The sequence below is a fragment of the Rhinoraja longicauda genome, chromosome 13 (genome assembly GCF_053455715.1).
Source record: "Rhinoraja longicauda isolate Sanriku21f chromosome 13, sRhiLon1.1, whole genome shotgun sequence".
Classification (NCBI taxonomy): domain Eukaryota; kingdom Metazoa; phylum Chordata; class Chondrichthyes; order Rajiformes; family Arhynchobatidae; genus Rhinoraja; species Rhinoraja longicauda.
In genome coordinates this window covers 31771115-31789496 of record NC_135965.1, presented here as the reverse complement: position 1 = coordinate 31789496, position 18382 = coordinate 31771115, and the positions used below count along the sequence as shown (strand labels likewise).

General features: G+C 39.8%; 1 protein-coding gene across 5 annotated transcripts in view; it reads left to right on the top strand.

The window, feature by feature from the left end:
- dgkd (diacylglycerol kinase delta) overlaps positions 1-18382 on the top strand; it is a 121726-nt gene that overhangs the window by 59663 nt on the left and 43681 nt on the right. For 4 of the 5 annotated variants that reach the window (XM_078410736.1, XM_078410734.1, XM_078410735.1 and 1 more), the window contains exons 4-9: positions 5225-5329; positions 9185-9317; positions 11111-11217; positions 14195-14320; positions 15428-15530; positions 16442-16604. In XM_078410736.1, coding sequence (XP_078266862.1) covers positions 5225-5329; positions 9185-9317; positions 11111-11217; positions 14195-14320; positions 15428-15530; positions 16442-16604 — 737 coding nt within the window. Of the gene's footprint in view, positions 1-5224; positions 5330-6366; positions 6426-9184; positions 9318-11110; positions 11218-14194; positions 14321-15427; positions 15531-16441; positions 16605-18382 lie in introns of those variants that run through there. The other variant, XM_078410738.1, reaches the window with a different exon arrangement.

Here is an 18382-nt window from a genome sequence, read left to right as displayed (position 1 = left end):
TTGAGCTCAGCATTGAGTTTGGAAGTTAGTTGTATGTTGCCTGATCAAGATGTGAAGTGCTTTGAATTTCTATTAGCTTTTTAGGGTGGCACAGTTGGTTCAATTGCTGCCTTACTGCGCCAGAAACCCGGTTTGACCCTGACTACGGGTGCTTTTTTTTAGGAGTATGTACATTCTCCCTGTGACCATATGGGTTTCCTTTAGGTTCCCCAGTTTCCTCCCAGATTCTAAAGATGTGCAGGTTTGTAGGTTAATTAGATTCTGTCATTTGTCCCTTACGTGGAAGATAGAATTGGTGTACAGGTGATCGTTGGTCGACGCAGACTCAGTGGGCTGAAGGGTCAGTTTCCACGCTGTGTCTCCAAACTAAACAAAACTTTTGTTGGACAGGACTGAATGTGTTTGGAAGAATTTGTAAAACAATTACCTATCCTGGATTGTTCTGCACACTGTTTAGATAGACTCACCAAAAGATATCATATTTGACACATCTATTAGAGTTCTGGCAGAACAGTTAAGGTTGAACAAGTGAAAGTAGTGTGTATGGATTTTCATGACATTTGATAAAGTGCTACACAATAGTCTGTTGACACATCAATGTCCAAGGGATTAGAATTGACATAATCGCACGGAGGCATAGATCAATGGATTGTAAATGGGAAGAAATGGAATAAATTGTACATTTTGAATAGGGAAAATGGCATATATGTAAAAGTTCAGCAATATTAGCAGATGGAACAGTGCTTGCATAATGTTATAAGGGGAGGAAACATGTTCTTGTCCCGGTCAATGTTAGGATAGTAAATGATCTTTAATATCATTGTCATGTTATTTTTTACACTTTGCTGAAAGTTAGATCATCCCATTTGGCATCTACCTCTCACTCATCTCTTAATTACAACCACAGCATTTGCCTTTCAGCAATATTGATGAGTGCCACATCTCTGAGTTCAGCAGGTAACCATTCTGCGCACTGAAGAATAGATAAAGTACCCTGAACAATGATGTGTGGAGAAGGTCATATTATCTGCCTTCACGGTTGCTTATAGAATTATTCCGTTTCATACTGATTGACATGGACACTCTGGGTAATATCTCTTAAATGTGCCCTCTTTTGGAATGAAGCCTTATCCATCTAACCATCCTAAAATAAAGTTTAAAATGGCATTCAGCATTACTACATCAATCATCTAGGATGAAGCATGGATTAGAAACATTTTTTAGATATTAGAAAAATATTACAGTCAAGTTTTATCTTGAACTGCTTAAAATGTCTCTTATTGGCTGGTAATTTGAGCAAACTGTCATAAAATTTGTCTGAAGAAGGGTCTCGACCCGAAACGTTACCCATTCCTTCTACAGAGATGCTGCCTGTCCCACTGAGTTACTCCAACATTTTGTGTCTACTATAAAATTCACTTCTCACCACCTGAGGCCCAAACTGAGCCAGATGTTCCAGAAATGTCCATGGTCACACTCAGCTTGAGGTCACTCATCTGTACAATAAAAATCTTGTCAGAACTTGATCATTAACCAAAATGGCGGCGCTGCCATAGCAGCTGCGGCTTACCTGCGGTCCATTTGTCTTTGTGTTTTTGTTGTTTTTGTTGTCTTAATTGTTGTGATGTCGTGTTTTTGTGTTTGTGTACTATGTACTATGTGTGTATGTGGGGGGGAGGGGGGGAACTGTAAAATTGTAAATATGTGTCCCTTCCGAACGGAGACCCGACCTTTGTTTTCTGGGTGTTGTCTCCGTTCCTGCTGCGGCCTACCATCGGCCCAACTCCTGGAACTGGCGGCCTCCAGGGCTCTGGTTCGCAGAGCCCGCGGACCGGACTAACCATCAGCGGAGCCGGCCGTCCTCGGAGGCTGCGGGAGCGGCTGCGACTCGCCTTAGGCTTGGGCCGCGTGGATGCCGACATCGGGAGCTCCGGCAGCGGCAGCGTGTTCGCCCGCCCCGGATCGCGGGGCTTGGGTCGCGGACATTTCACCGTCCGGCGCGGCCTAAAATATGCCGCGGGATTTTTCTCTGCTGGGCGGGGGCTTCAATGTCGGGAGCCACGACCGCCCCGACGTGCAGCAACAGCGGCAGCAGCAGCGTGTTCGCCCGCCCCCGGATCGGACTTATCATCGGCGGAGCCGACCGTCTTTGGAGGCTGCGGGAGCGGCTGCGACTCGCCTTAGGCTCGGGCCGCTGCGGACCGTCCGGCGCGGCCTGCAACCACAACAACCTGACTGCGGGAGAAGACGGCAGGAGAAGGGAAAGACATTGTGGCCTTCCATCACAGTGAGGAGAGGACTGGAGGAGACTCACTGTGATGGATGTTTCTTTGATGGATGTTTCTTTTTTTGTGTGTTTTTGGGGTTGTGTAATTTTAATGCCTATTTAATGCTTTTATTGTTGGACTGTGGGTGACTGAATTTCATCCAATTTGGATGACAAATAAAGCTATCTTGAACCTTGATCTTGAATCTTGAATCACTGAACGATGGAGGCTACCTGACATTGCAAAAGCTAAGAGATTCTAGCTTCCATTTGTGTGACAGGAGATGGATCTTGCTGGCTCAACAGCTTATCTATACGGTTACTCTGGTGCTACCCAGTCAGGGACATCGTCACCCTCCCTGCTCCTTACTAAATTTTTGTGTCTCTCCTTCTCAGATATAATCAAGAGCTGTCAATCTGAAAAGTTAACTCTATTTCTTTTCCACAGATTTACCCTGACCAACTGAGTATTTCCACCATCTTTGTTTTTTTAATTTAGATTTCCAACATCTTCAGTCCAGTTCTATTTTAATCTTTAAGTCACATTTTAATACTGCCCTTGGTTTGTTACTTCTGTTTGCAACATTCTTTATGAGGATGTTGCCAGGACTAGAGGGTCTGAACTGTAGGGAGCGGTTGTGTAGGCTGGGACTCCATTCCCTGTAGCGCAGGAGGATGAGAGTTGATCTTATAGAGGTGTATAAAATCATGAGAGGAATAGATCAGGTAGATGCACAGAGTCTCTTGCCCAGAGTAGGTGAATCGAGAACCAGAGGACATAGGTTTAAGGTGAAGGGGAAAAGATTTAATAGGAATCTGAGGGGTAACTTTTTCACACAAAGGGTGGTGGGTGTAAAACAAGCTGCCAGAGGAGGTAGTTGAGGCTGGGACTATCCCAACATTTAAGAAGCAGTTAGATAGGTACATGGATAGGACAGGTTTGGAGGGATATGGACCAAACACAAGCAAGTGGGACTAGTGTAGCTGGGACATGTTGGCCGGCAACTTGGGGGCAACTTGGGCCGAAGGGCCTGTTTCCACACTCTATGACTCTAATGCATTTCTATCTATGCTCTTAGTTCATTGCCTTCATATTTGCAAGAATCCTTGTATTGAAGCAGTAAAACAATGAAATGGTACCAAATTTATTGTTTTGTTTTGTTCAGTTCAGCTTTTGTATCTTCTGTTTTCCATAATCGTTCCTCTACCTCCCAGAGTTGTTTTCTAAACCTGCATATGATTATTGTTTGAAGCTTCTGCTGTGAATTTTCAGTTGTGAATTGTGAATTCTGTACGGGTAAATTTCTAAACGGCTGTAACTCAGGAAGTTGTCTGTATTCTGGTTTTCTCCCACATCCCAAAGATTTGTAGATTGGTAGATTAAATAGCAACTAAATCTCCCCCATTGTGTTGATGAGTGGTAAAATCTGAAGGGAGTTGGTATAAATGTAGGATTAATGTAGGATTAGTGTAAATGGGTGATTGATGATCGTCACATACTAAATAGGCCGAAGGGCCTGTTTCCCTGCTGCATCTCTCTATGACTCTCCCTATGACTCACTCAATGAGTTAAGGCACAATCGACCTTAAGTTTTAGATGGTATTTTTTTGCGTAGTAGAAATACTGAATCCAGTCAGTTGTTCTACTAGGTAACAAAACTATTGATAAGGACTGAGCAGCAAATGAGCTGATGTAAGATTGGGGGTCAAGGTAGAAATTGGTGGTCTTACATACGCACAGGTATAAGATCCGCCACTCAACTTAAGCTCACATATGACACCAACATCTGCAAACTGGCTGATTTAGTTTTAAATAGTTGCTAAGGAGAGGAATGGAATCAGTAGCAGAAGAACGCAGTATATGGTGGAGACCTCAGACAGGTTTCTTAATATTTAATTGGAGATTTTTGCACATCCTGTCCTGAATGTCACATACTTGTTCACGATTTGGAATTGGTGAGGCAAGGCTGGATTTGCATACAGAAACTGGTGCAATACTTTTTCCATCAAGTAGAAACATGGCATGGAAATGAAAAATAAGGAGGGACCTAATGATAGATCCTCTGTAAAAAAATACCAGTGGTCGAGGCAGAGCATGTGTTCTTCTGGTTATCCTCTGTCAACAGTAGAATAAATAAGAACAGAAACAGCAATTGCATAACCATTTACCGGGAAGACAATAGAGGGATAGTAGGGCAGAGCCTGTCAGTGCAATGGAAAGGTTAGTAGACGCTGACAGTATGAGCAAGAGGTGAGTCGTGCATAAGTCTGAGTGAGAAGTTAGCACAATCAGTATGAGGGAGAAGCCCACAGACATTACTACATAGTTCATTCTGGGAAAAGTTTTGTCAAGAGAAGTTTCACCATGCAGGATTAAATGCTGGAGCTCCAGCTAATTCCTCAAATAGTTTCATTAATACATTTGAAAGCCTTCTCTATTTTTGTGAAATGCTGAAATCTCAAACAGATGTTGGTGGTGTTTTATTTTTAACTTGCTCTATTTTTGGATGTTTTGATTATGGCAAAGACTTTTAGTGAGAACATTTCTCCTAGTCCAGAACACATTGGCTGTTGGTTGAAAATAGCCGTACTGACACCAAATCCAAATTATCCCGTTTGTCAAGAATAAGCATAACAATGAATGCCAATGGGCTGCTCGGCCTTGACCAAGACAAATCTCATTTTCACTTGTCATTTAGCCATTTCAGTCGCTAACTGAGCAAACAAGATCCAGCTCGATCTTCCTCTGGAGGTGCTGCACTGGAAACCTTTTGTATAGAGTTAATCTGATGGCATTTAAAGACTAATTGCTCGTGCTCGTGTAGTGAAATGTAAGCAGACAATTGCATTACAGACAAAACTTGAATGTTATTTATCTTTTACAGTTTTTAGCCAGTTTTTGCACTAATACCAAATATCACCCCCCAGAGAATTGAAATGTCCCGTTTGCTTTTGCAGATAATTACTCCTTTCCGAAAGTTAATTTTGTGTGCTGAAAACCGTAAGGAAATGGAAGACTGGATTGCAGCAATGAAAATGATCCAAAACAGGGATCACTTTGAGGTGAGATAGCTCAAAGCCTGGCAGTTTCAACACCTTCAGGCATTTACGTATGTGAATCAGTAATTTGCATGTGAGTTACCTACTGAGTACTGGGCAGTTACAGGAGAGGAGAGGTAAGCTGAAAGGTTTCAAATCTTAAAGAAGAATTTAAACAGTGTTATGGATTTTAATACCTGATTTCTGTGAAAGCCTTCAAACATTTCAGGAAAACAGGAAAATAGATTGCTCTATATAGAAAAGTGTTTTCTGTAACCAGGCATCATTGCATCCTCTATTCACTCCTAAATGTCATTTGTATTGGCAGTCTATTGTATCTTCCATTTCCTAGAATGATGATTCTGAATTAACAACACTATATTTTTATTATTTGTTTCTGAAATTAGCTGGCATTAGAAAGGCAATGTTATTTATCACCTAACTGCTTTGAAACTGTTTGCTGGGTAGTAAGAATTTGCATTGTTAGCAATACATATTGGTGAAATCAGATATAGATGGCACTTGGCCTTCCTGGTAGGATGTTTGTGAACATATTGGTTTTTATGATAGTCAATGCTGTGCACACATAAAAGAGAAGCTATTTAAAGATTTATTAAATTTGTTGCCACAACTTTCCTGAACCGTAGTTCTATGCACTGCATTTAAATGTGTAGTAAATTAAAACGACCCAGCCTCTACCATAAGTGCTAGGACTCAGTTAAGGCAGTTGAATCTTTGATGTCAAAGGTAAATAGCTGTTTTTTTATGTTGTAAACATAAGAGTGGTTAGCGCATCCATTCAAGAACTATTTATGGGGACTGTTTTATTTCAAGGTATTTAATCTATATGTTGTGTAAATAGTGTTTTTTTTAATTGCACAGGTATTTCTATTGGAAACTAAACAACCGGGATGTTTGTGATGCTTTGCCCCATATTCTTTAAAATACTTGTAATCTTTGCTCTCATTTTTAAAGGACCTTCTTTTTCTTATCCTTTCCAGCTGCCTGAGGTAGATAGCTTTCCCAGAACATGCTGCAATCAATGTTTATCTTTTTCTCCTCACCCACCATTAATGTATTGTCTGAGGCTGGGATGCAGATCCTCCAATAATTTCTCCAGGTGACTATTTGCCATATGTGGAGCTAGGCATGAAAAGAAGCATTGAGCAAATTGAAATCCCAGTGTGAACTAATAAGTGCACATGTAAAGTTTCCATGAACATTAATATTAGTAAAGCACCAAGAATAAAATGTTTACATGTGGAGGATATGAGATGGGATAACAGTGAGATGGTTGACCAAAAGTAAAAAAGGTTTGAGATTGAGAGGTAGATTTGACAAGTTCTGAAGTCCCAAAGATTGTTGCTTCTGTTAGGAAAATTGTTTTCCAAATGAAAATCCAGGTCTGATTAACAGAACCAAGCTGATCTTCTCAACTAAATTCCATCCTTACCATTGCTCACTTCCCTAGCAACGAAGCCTGGTGTTTTTTTTCTCAATCTTGAGTCTAAATTAGTTGACCAATAGTTAGTTGATTTATCTCATTTTTGAATAAAGGTCATCTTGACTGCCTTCTAATTCATGGATATTACATAGCAGGTTTTGGGGAGGTTATATGTAATAAATTTATACTTTTCTGGGGTTTTTTCAAATACATTTGTTTCACTTGTCAGCACTTTTGCCTTTATTGTAATCCTATTTTACCTGTCACATTTCCAGATTTCCTGATTTTCTGTTACTGTGTGGCACATCTAAACATAATGGTAATTTAGAAATTCCATCTTGGAATTTATGCCCTACTGTTGTCCTACTTCTGAATGCACCTCCTCCTCCTCCTTTTATAATTATCAACCCAGTGTTGCATTTTATTTGTCACTGTAAGGAGTTTGTACGTTCTCCCCGTGACCTGCGTGGGTTTTCTCCGAGATCTTCGGTTTCCTCCCATACTCCAAAGACGTACAGGTATGTAGGTTAATTGGCTGGGTAAATGTAAATGTAAAAATTGTCCCTAGTGGGTGTAGGATAGTGTTAATGTACGGGGATCACTGGGCGGCACGGACTTGGAGGGCCGAAAAGGCCTGTTTCCGACTGTATATATATGATGATGATGATGATGATGTTGCTTCCTATGCAGTTCAATTTAAATTATTTAATAAAAGTGCTCTCTTCTCCTTGTCTAATGCTACAATGTATTTACAAAACAGAAATTGGCCATTCAACTCAAGAGGTCCATGCCAGTGCACCACATTGGATTCTTCCCACCCTTCTTTATCAAACGTCTTCAACATATCCTTCTACTCCTTTCATCCAGCTTTTCTTTTAAGTTCCTCTCTGTTATGAGATGCAGCTATTCCTTGTAGTAGCAAGTTTCTGTATGCTAACCAATTTCTGGATAAAGAGATTGCTCCTTCCTGTCCGTGCAGAGCTTAAAGTCTATTACTGCCACAATTGTTTTAGTCTGGAAGCCTCCTTCAGTGTATAAATCCCAATGCAATATAATCACAAGGATATCCGCTACATCTCTTTCCAACATTTTGTTCTTTTCCTTCCTCAATTCTACCTGTCTGATTACATCCAGTTAGAATGCTTCCAGTCATCCGAAAAATGTATTTCAATAGTGGTTGCACACTTCCCCCACCCTCCCCATCACAACTTGTGTTTTTTTTTGTTTGCTTCTTTCTAAAATCACATTCTATTTTGTTGGGCGCTCACCTTTGCCTGGAGTGCAGGCAGATCTCTGTGATGTTTACCATCTCATTTCCTTTTGCTGGATCTTCTGCCTTTCATTTCTGACAGGTCTGGGATTGGCATGATGACAATTTGTTTAATTAGCTATTTTCCATCTTTTGTTCTCAAATGCTATTCCATTATCCACCACTGACACTTAATTTCTCAAAATTTCTGGGTAGAATTTCCAGCCTGCGTTGTTGTGCTTGATTAATTTCCATATAGGTCATTAGTTGTGGCTTTTTCCATGATTTTCTTGATCTACTTATGAATGTTAAGTTTCTCACTCTGCAAGGTGAGGCACCATTTGAAACTCAGAACGCAGTTAAATAAGCAGTTAAATATGTCTTCTTCTAATTGACTGCATGACGTGTCAATTTTTGAGAACTGTACTCTGTCACGGTAAATGCGCTCATGATGTTGCTCATAATTACCCCTTTCCTGTTTTACTTACCTTATCTATTGTGTAAGCATAGTAAGCTCACAAGAGACTATTTTGCCAGTTTCTGTCTAATCTTTATTTAATCGAGTGAAATGATTGAATCCGACAGAAGAATACATTTTAAAAAGCCTGTTTGCAGTAAGTTCATTGAAATCTCTTAAACATAGTAGTTGAGTTCTGATAAAAATTTGACCACATTCTACGATTCATCACATCTACTCTCACTATCCCAATCTGCCCACAAGCTACAATAAGCAGTTGATTCCTTTGGACACCAGTTTAGACATTCAAATCCTAATTGAGGAATTAACTATCATTAAGTTATGCAGTTGAGATGATGAACCTGTACAAAATTGCATTGTGATTCATTTAACCAGTATATTTCAGAACTGTGGTTACATTCACAGCTTTGGAGTAAAGAACTAAATGGTGCTTCTGCATTTTCCTCATGTGCTGCAAACGAACTATGGCCATCACCAGATAATTTAGGTCAAACTATACATAAACTGGCAGTTAAGAAATGCTGACTTTACATTGAAATGATTTCCAAAATGGCATACAACTGAGCACATTTTCCATTGTTTGATAACTGCTCCTACAAAATCCACGATTCTTTTTGCCTTAATTGAATCCAACAGAGTGACCGGAACGGCAAGAAGTTATTTTGTAAAATCTGCTAAATATTTTGTATACTTTTTTTCTCTGAGCAGTCAACCCAATACAGTATGGACCATTTCTCAGGAATGCACAACTGGTACGCTTGTTCGCACGCACGGCCTACTTATTGCAACGTCTGCCGAGAAGCTCTGTCTGGTGTCACATCTCATGGATTGTCCTGTGAAGGTAAGCGGATGATATAAGAATGATGTCTCAGTTCATTCATTCTCACTAAGTCTATCTTGCTGATATGAGGTCTAATGGTTATACTACTTTTAATGTGTCTTGTTAACAACACCACCCTTTCCTGTTTCAGTCCTCTTCATGCCCCAGCTTATCCTGTTAACAATTCTAAATGTGCTATTTTCAGCACTCTCCTTGTGCCACCAGTCCTATTGAGGACAATCAAAGTTGCTATACATTTTAATTACTGCAAAAAGAAAAAGATCGAGTAGGTATAATTTCATTATATTGGTGAGCTTTGGTTTTGTGCAATACTTTGCACGCAGGATATTTGCAGTTCATCCCACAAGGAGGAATAGAATGTTGATCTGGAGCGTATTGGTTATATTCTTTCTAATTGAAAGAATGTGCTTTTTATCTGCAGATCTTGGCAGATTTCCCCTCATTAGGAGAGATGCTTTATTGATTTATAAAATGTGAGGTAATTTACCCTCATTGTATGGAATTGGCTGTTGATGTGCCATGCATCTTCATAAGGAGAGTTTGATTATTTTGAAAATAAACTATAAAGAATGCCCTTCATTTTTAATTTTTTTAAATCGCTGCACTTATTAATGACCAAAGTCAGTCAGTATCGATTTTCATGTTGTGTTTGTTAATCCTTTTCTGCATTGTGCCGATAATGTGACCAATTTGACCATTTTATATAATTAACAATACTTAATACTTACATTTGAGAAAAATAAACTCTAGAATTAACCAAACCCCAAAGTAGTTGTCAAAGTATGACTCTCAGAACGAGTTCCTGATAATGAGCCTTGTGCATTTAGTAGTGTAAAATTTCAGTCTGCAAAATGTCTTCAAACATTAAATCTTTATAATGTAACCCTTGGTGCCTGAGGCCTCAATAATGCCATTGTGCCAAAAAAATCACATGGGATCCTGTGATAAGCGACAGGTTCACTCTGTAAGGTTAAATGGACAACTTGGATCCCAGTGGTTCAAAGGCTTTAAACAAGGCATTTCCAAAGCTTTTGAAAATCAAAAACATTCAGATGCTGCATATGAAAAAAAAAATGCCAGAAATACTTAGCATCATGCAAGATCTGTGGAAAAAGACACAGAGTTAAAGCTTTAAGTGGAAGATCCTAAATCTTGTTTGCATTCTTTTTCCCTCTAATTGCCCTCCATCAACCACTTGACTGTGAAGAGCAAAATCACCTTGCCAACCGTGTCCTTATCCTATTGGACATATTTCCTTTGTCCTATCCATCCATCCCCCCCACCCCCCTACAACTTTTAGTTTTGTTTCTCACTTTCACAGTTCTAATTAAAGACTTTTGATCTAAAAGGTTAGCTTTGTTTCTCTGTACACAGATACAGCCTAATCTGCATAGAGTGACTGCTGTCCCGATTCAGAGACTTAACCTCCAACTGCCCAAATGATAGCAAGTTATACCGAAGGGACCATCATATCTTACCCAACAGTGACCCCTACAAGCTTAGTTAATGACAATAAGACACTTCCGCCTTGAACGTCCTTATGGGAATGGATTAGTACGTGCTTGGCTTTGGGTTTTGAGAACTTGCATTTAGTGCATGGGAAGTCCCCTTTCATAGCCTTTTCTCCCATCGCTCCATGAAAACATTAGTACTTGTCCTTGTGGCTATCCAACATACACATACTCACACAAACGTAACACACACGCGTACATACAGAATAGCTGATGATGATTCTCTCACTCTCTCTCGCTCTCTCTTACTCTCACATGTGTCCTTTCCTTTCTGGTTCACAGTATGTAAGTTCAAAGCTCACAAACGCTGTGCTGTGAGAGCCACCAACAACTGCAAGTGGACAACGCTGGCCTCAATTGCCAAAGATATAATTGAAGATGAAGATGGGGTATGTTGTGAATGGGAGTCAAGGAAATGCTGATAAAATGAAAAACTGAGCAAATGCTGATCAAAGTCTGGAAATCATTCACTGCTTTTGAATGATTTAACATGATTGTGATGTTGATATTGAGCGTTCAGATCCTTTTATAGTTGGAGTCCAGACCAATTAGGATTGAATTTAAAATGTTGCATTAAATTATTTACATCAAACTTGTAAAAGATTATCAAGATTACCCTAAATGTTTACCATGAAGAATGTAGACCAGGACAGCAAATGATTACCAAAAGAATATGGCACTGGGTGCTGAGCAGTTGCTGGTGGAAAGAGCACAGCAATATACAACAAGCAGTTACTTTGAAAGATGGGACTGGGCTGTGATAGCTTATGAAGCAGAACAAAGTACTTCAAGTGGTTTCCAGTGAGAATTCATGCCTGATAGCTGATGGTTTATAAAAATAATAATGTGTTGGACAGCTGCAGAACTTGGGTGGCACAGTGGTAGAGTCGCTGCCTTACAGCACCAGGGACACAGGTTTGATCCTGACTACAGCTGTTGTCTGTACGGAGTTTGTACGTTCTCCCTGTGATCGCGTGGGTTTTCACTGGGAGCTCCAGTTTCCTCCCTTACTCCAAAGACGTACAAGCTTGTAGGTTAATAGGCTTCGGTAAAAATTGTAAATTGTCCCTAGTGTGTAGGACAGTGCTAATGTACAGGGTGAATGCTGGTTGGCACAGACCCAGTGGGCCAAAGGGCCTGTTTCCGCACTGTACCTCTAAAGTCTAAAAGTTTAAAGCTTGAACTCTCTTTGAAAATCCCAATATCTGAGTTTTGAATATTGGGGCTCCACCCATTGGTAGAGCTTGGTGAAGGCAAACCTTTTTTTCTAGTTTAATGAGATGTTTGTGACAGAAGAAAAAAATGAACTATCTTCTCTCACAGTCTCAAACTATTTTAAAGCCCTTGAAGATCAAGTAAATACTTTAGTAGTAGAGTCATTGTTGTAACATAAGCAATGGTGTAAATGGCCCGATTGTTTATAGCAAACTGGATTGAGGGATAAATATTTTCCGGAACATCAGGAGCATTCCCAAATTATTCTTCAAGTTGTGCTTTTTTTTACATCAAACCGAACAAGCAGCTTTTCTGTTTAAAATTTATCTAAATAATAACACCTCTCACAATGCAGCACTTCATCACTATGGCACTGATATGTCAGCCTAGATTATATCCCCCAGTGTTCTCAATGGCATTTATATTGACAGGATCTCGCACAGATGCTTCAATTGAACTAAGGAGGATATTAATTTACATTGATGCTTTTGCAAGGATTGAATTATTTCTCTGTTCCCTTCATTTAGTTTTTTTGACAGTGCCAGAGGAAGTCTTTGCCAATGTTGCAATTATGAGCTGGTGATATGTTTCATCCTTTGCTTCCATATTAGCTTACTTGCTCACCTACGTACATTGAAGTTTTTCACTTTCATTTAATTTCATTGCTGTAGCTGAGTGAAGAGTTGAGGCAGTGAAGCCATTTCTGGCCACATGCCCAGTCATCTATGCTGGGGTTTGTTCTGCTTACTTGCTCACCACTGTACAAAGCACCACGTAAACCTTTTCACAATATCCATTCATTTTCATCGCTGCATTTGCTGCATAGACTTGACGCCTTTATTTTGAGAGCTGCACTGGTTCACATTACTTCAGTGTTTGTACACTTAATTGCATCTTTTAGTTGAGATCTCTACGAGTCTTTTAGCTGGGATCCGTGCTGAACTCTTGCACAAAAAATCAAAAATAGTTTCTGCAGAGATTGGTACTGGTCCTAAGATGCTGGGATTTCTGCTGGCCCTTTTGTGTCAACAATTCTGTAGCATTTAGTTGAGTTCATAGTTGGGCTCTTAACTGGTCCCTTATGCAGGAATCTAAGCATCTTTTAGGTTGTCTGAATTAGTTCTATGATGCTGGCAGCTTCTTCCTGCATTGATGCTGTGTACTTTAACTAGGATAAATGCTGAAAATCAATTGGTGTCTTTGCTGGTTCATTGGCTCAGTCTGTGCCGGTTCTTTGGCCGGTAACTGTGCTGGTCCTTTTAATCGTGGTCCGTTGTAGTTCTCCTAACTGGTTTTGTGATATTCTTTTAAGCCTGGGTCCGTGGTAGTCCTTTTAGCTTGTGTCTGCAGTAATTTTTTTAAACCTGGGTCTGCAGTGATTTATTATTTTTGTGCTTGTGTCTGTGGTGGTCCTGTTAGCCTGAATGTGTGCCGGTCCTTTTAGCCTGGGTCTGTGCTGGTCCTTTTGAGCCATGGTGTATGCTAGTCATTTAGTGGGTAACTGTGTTGGTCCATTAGCCGGGATATATGCTAGTCATTTAGCCCAGTTGTGTGCTAGTCCCTTTAGCTGGAGTCTGTGCCAGTCCCTTTAGCTAAGTTAGTTCCTTTTGCTAGGGTGAGTGCTGATCCTGGCACACAGCTGAGACTGTGTAGTCTTTGCTCGTGTCAAAGCTAACTCGGCTGAACTGTTTACTGATTTCTTTCACTCGGATCTGTGCCAGTTTCTTAACAGTTACAATTTTAGGAAAATGGGAAGTTCTTTGGGGCTCTTTATAAAGTATACTAGTGATTCTATGAATGAGAAGAAGCAAATGGCAGGTTGAATAATTGTTATTTGTTATTGTTAAGAAAGCTCAATATACCATCCAGGATATCCTGGAAAAAAGAAACACAACCAAAGACTCATCAAGATTACTGTAAATAATATAAACACGAAACAGAATCTTATGATGCTAAACATTTCAAATCCCATTCCAAGATTTGAAGCGTAGCTGAGAACATTGCAGGTTCCATAATATGACTATAATTCAGGAACTGTTCATTTACATTGAAAAATCGGCATGTCATCGAGTTTAGTTTGATTTGTGTTCTATTTTTGCTAATATAGCTGTTATTGGTGGTTATTTTGTATCCTGATTCTTTTTTATTTAGGTTTCAATGCCACACCAGTGGTTAGAAGGTAACTTGCCTGTCAGTGCAAAATGTACTGTCTGTGACAAGACGTGTGGTAGTGTGTTGCGCCTGCAGGATTGGCGCTGCCTGTGGTGTAAGGCGATGGTGAGTATAAGTAATTTTACGATGTTGTAAATCAGAGCAAGGTCCTAATACCTTTGCAATGAATTAAATTTCCTGTTGATTTCTTACACTTGGATTTAAGTGAGCCCAGTAGATGCTTTATATTTTAAAGCCTAACAAATTGAAGAGATAAAAATAGGATTTTTATTTTTAATCTGTGAACATTTCATTTGCCATTTGTCTGATAGAAATTAGTTTTCCCCTCTTACCTCTGCTCCCTATCTACATAAATTTCTCATAATCCAACCAGCTGTCTTCATAAACTTAGCTTCCATTTGCGTTGAATTCTGTCTCATTGCCCTTTCTTATGCCAGCTCACCAATTGCTATCTTTGCTCTACTGGCCCTCCCGGCTCCTTGTCTCCCGACCCCAAATGTGTCTTACTATAGTCCCAACTGTTCAAGTCTTAGTTAGAAGTTAATTTAGCCTTGATGAATTACATAATCAATATCAATCAATAAGAAATGATGTACATATTGACACCTTGTAGTTTATTTCAAATTAACCAGGTGTATTTGAAATTTTAAAAGTATTTAGGCTGTTGAATTAACGTGTCGGTTGCCTCGGTATACAGAGAAAATGAATTAAGACATCATCCCGGTTAAATTGGAATTTTACAGGAGGCAATTGTGTGCACTCATTTGGAATGTTCTCCCTTACGTTTGCAGAGTAAAGCACACTTTATGAGAAAGTTTTCAGGTGGCACAGCGGTGCAGCTGGTAGAGCCGCCTCGCAGCACCAGAACCCCGAGTTCGGTCGTGACCTCGGGTGCTGTCTGTCTGGAGTTTGCGTGTTCTTCCTGCGATCCTCTGGATCCTCCGGTTTCTTTCCACATCCAAAAGATGTGCGGGTTTGTAGGTTAATTGGCCTCGACAAATTGTCCCTGATATGTAGGGAGTGAGGAAGTGGAATAACGTAGAACCAGTGTCAACGGGTGATAGATAGTCGGCATGGACTCTGTGACCTGAAGCCCCTGTTTCAATTCTGTATCTCTAAATCAGTGTTCTATTTACTTCTCGTGTGTTCATATACACTCCACCCGTGTGGAGCTCTGATTGCTAATTTCCATGTAATATTCATTATCTCCAGGTGCACACAGCTTGTAAAGACATGCTTTCCATCAAATGTCCTTTGGGGCAATGTAAAGTTTCTGTTATTCCTCCAACTGCACTCAACAGTATAGACTCTGATGGTGAGTTGTAGACCTTATTTCTAGTTGCGGTTCAAAGAGCCGATTGTCTATATGCATAGTGCTAACTAGAGCTAATAACCAGCATAAAATCAATATAAGACGTATTGAGAAATATAAGGTTTCCTGGAACAGTGCATGGTTGAGGTTATTTGTGATTATAGCAATGAATGACATATTTGAGTGCAAGTTAGAAAGACCTTGTGAAGCTAAGCAAAACTGTTGTTGGACTGCATGAAAGAGAGTTTATAGCTGACTGTTGTCTTATGGGAGTAAATAACTCTTAAAGAGTTTAGGATAGTTTGTTGATAGGTTTGAGCAGTTGAGGGTGTGATTGTAAGTGAGTCTGGAAAAAGATCGAGCGTGGTTGACAGCAATTATTTGGAGACAGTGCACAAGAGTTTGTGAGTGACTGTGAGAGTGCGAATGGCTGAGTCTGCAGGCATTTGCAGATACTGCAATAAAATGTATGAGTGTCTGTTAGAAGACCTGGGAGAGTATCTGAATAGCTTTGCATGGGCGAGAGGGGACGGCTTGTAAAATATGGCACCATAACTATGCTTAAGGATGCTGTGTCAACCCATAACTCTTCCAGTCTTGTAAATTCCAGCTTTTGCTGTCAACTGGTATCTGCTCGGATGACAAATACATACCTGCCCTCCGTGCTACACTTATTAACAATAACATCTAGCTTAACAAGGTGGAAAAAGTAACAGTAATCCAGTTACAAGTTAGACAGTGCAAGAGATATTAGGAACTAGAACGACAGGGATGGAATGGGGTCAAAAATAGGGATATCATAGTGGAGAAGGTTGAAGGGTTATGGTCATGTAAATGCTAAAAGCGCCTCTTTGAGTGAGTAACCGAGAGCACAACTAATTCAGTAACATTCTGTTCACAATATTGTTCTCTAGGATTTTGGAAAGCGACATGCCCACCATCCTGTACGAGTCCGCTGCTGGTCTTTGTGAATTCGAAGAGTGGAGATAATCAAGGGGTGAAGTTTTTGAGGAGATTCAAGCAGTTACTGAACCCGGCTCAGGTGTTTGACTTGATGAATGGAGGCCCACATCTTGGGTAGGAGGTGCTTCAAGTTTCCTCAGTGCGCATATCTTTGCAGTTCATATTTAATAGGTATCATCTCATTTTCGAGCAAAAAAACACAGATGCTAGAAATCTGAAACAAAAGCGAAATGCTGACAAAGAACATCAGTGGGGAGAGAAACAAAGTTAATGTTTAGAGTCAGGATCCTTTGTCAGAGCTAGAAAGGTGAGAGGAAAAGCATGTTTCGAGTTGTGGAAAGGGAGGTAGAGAGAACTGAGGGAAAGTATGTGATACATTGCAGGTAAACTAGCTGATGGAACAAAATAATAGAGACAAATTGAAAGACAACAAATTAGCACAGAAGGGTATTCGCCAGAAAAAGGGATTTATCTGCAATTGTTAAACTCAATATAAAAGTGGGGATTATAAGATCTCGTGGAAAGCTGGAGAAACAATCCCCACTGAAACAGCACCTCTTCTTCCAACTTCAACCCTCAGAACTTAATATTACGCTTAATAATGTAAGATCAACCTTTGTTTTACACCCACAGATGTGGCCGGTCCTTCCTGTGTCCATTTACCATTTTGGTTTGCCTCTGTATCATTTTGTTCCAACTACCAATTTTTAAAGTGATTATTTACTTGATAACTCTTTTCTGCACCCAATTAAAGACATTATGTTTCTTCTCTCAACCTTCCCCTCTCTACAACTTTGAAAAAAAATGCATGTTTCCACACTTTTCCAGTTCTGTTGAAAAATCCTTGACATAAAATGTCAAATCTTTTTCTTGCCCCACCTATATATGCCTATCTTACAGAATATTTCCAGCTTTCTCTCTTGTTATTTGGTTGAATTGAAAGGTGCATTTTATTAGAACAAAAGCAGAATTGCTGTCAAATAGATTGGAATGGTGGAGGATAGAGTAGGGTGATAGGGAAGATGGGTGGTGGGCAATGATGTATGTTGGCTTTTGGTTTAGGAAGGGAAAGATCATTTAAACTTCCTATTTCTCATTACCATCCAGTGAATTTTGCATTAAAGTCTTCATGAATGGATATCAGATCATGACTGAATTGATCCTTACTGTGTGATACTCTTGTTTCCCTTGCTGTCCTCGCTGCCTTAGTCCCTTATTTAAATCAAGGCCATGGTGACAAACTGGGGTGTTTTTGCTGAATCTATATCCAACAAGTCAAGTCAAGTTTATTTGTCACATACACATACACGATGTGCAGTGAAATGAAAGTGGCAATGCCTGCGGATTGTGCACAAAAAAGAATTACAGTTACGGCATATAAATAAAGTTAATAAGTTACTATAGTGTAGACAAAAATGTAGTCTCTGGAGTTATAAAAGTTGACAGTCTTGATGGCCTGTGGGAAGAAATGACCTTAAACCATCAGACCCATGGTGTTAATTGTTCCGCTTAGAACATGTTTGAGGAGCCAAAACATAGCCGTACAGGCCATCCCTGGGTAACGAAAGGGTTCCATTTTTACAGGCATCCATAAATCAATTTTGTCCATAGGTTCGAAAATACCTAAAAATACTTAATACGGTAACCAAACCTCTACAGTTTTGTAATGAATGGCATCAAAAGCACATTAAACTGTGTGGACGACAGATTACTAAAAATGGAAAGAGATAAGAAACCAATTCTGCTCCTCATAGGAACAAACGTGTGTACCTACGTCAGACTTCTGAGTTTAATAATGTTATGGGAGTTCGTTCATATGTACGGATGTATATAAGTGGGGTGTTTGTAATCCAGGATGGCCTGTAGATATATGAATTATTATTGAGATGCAA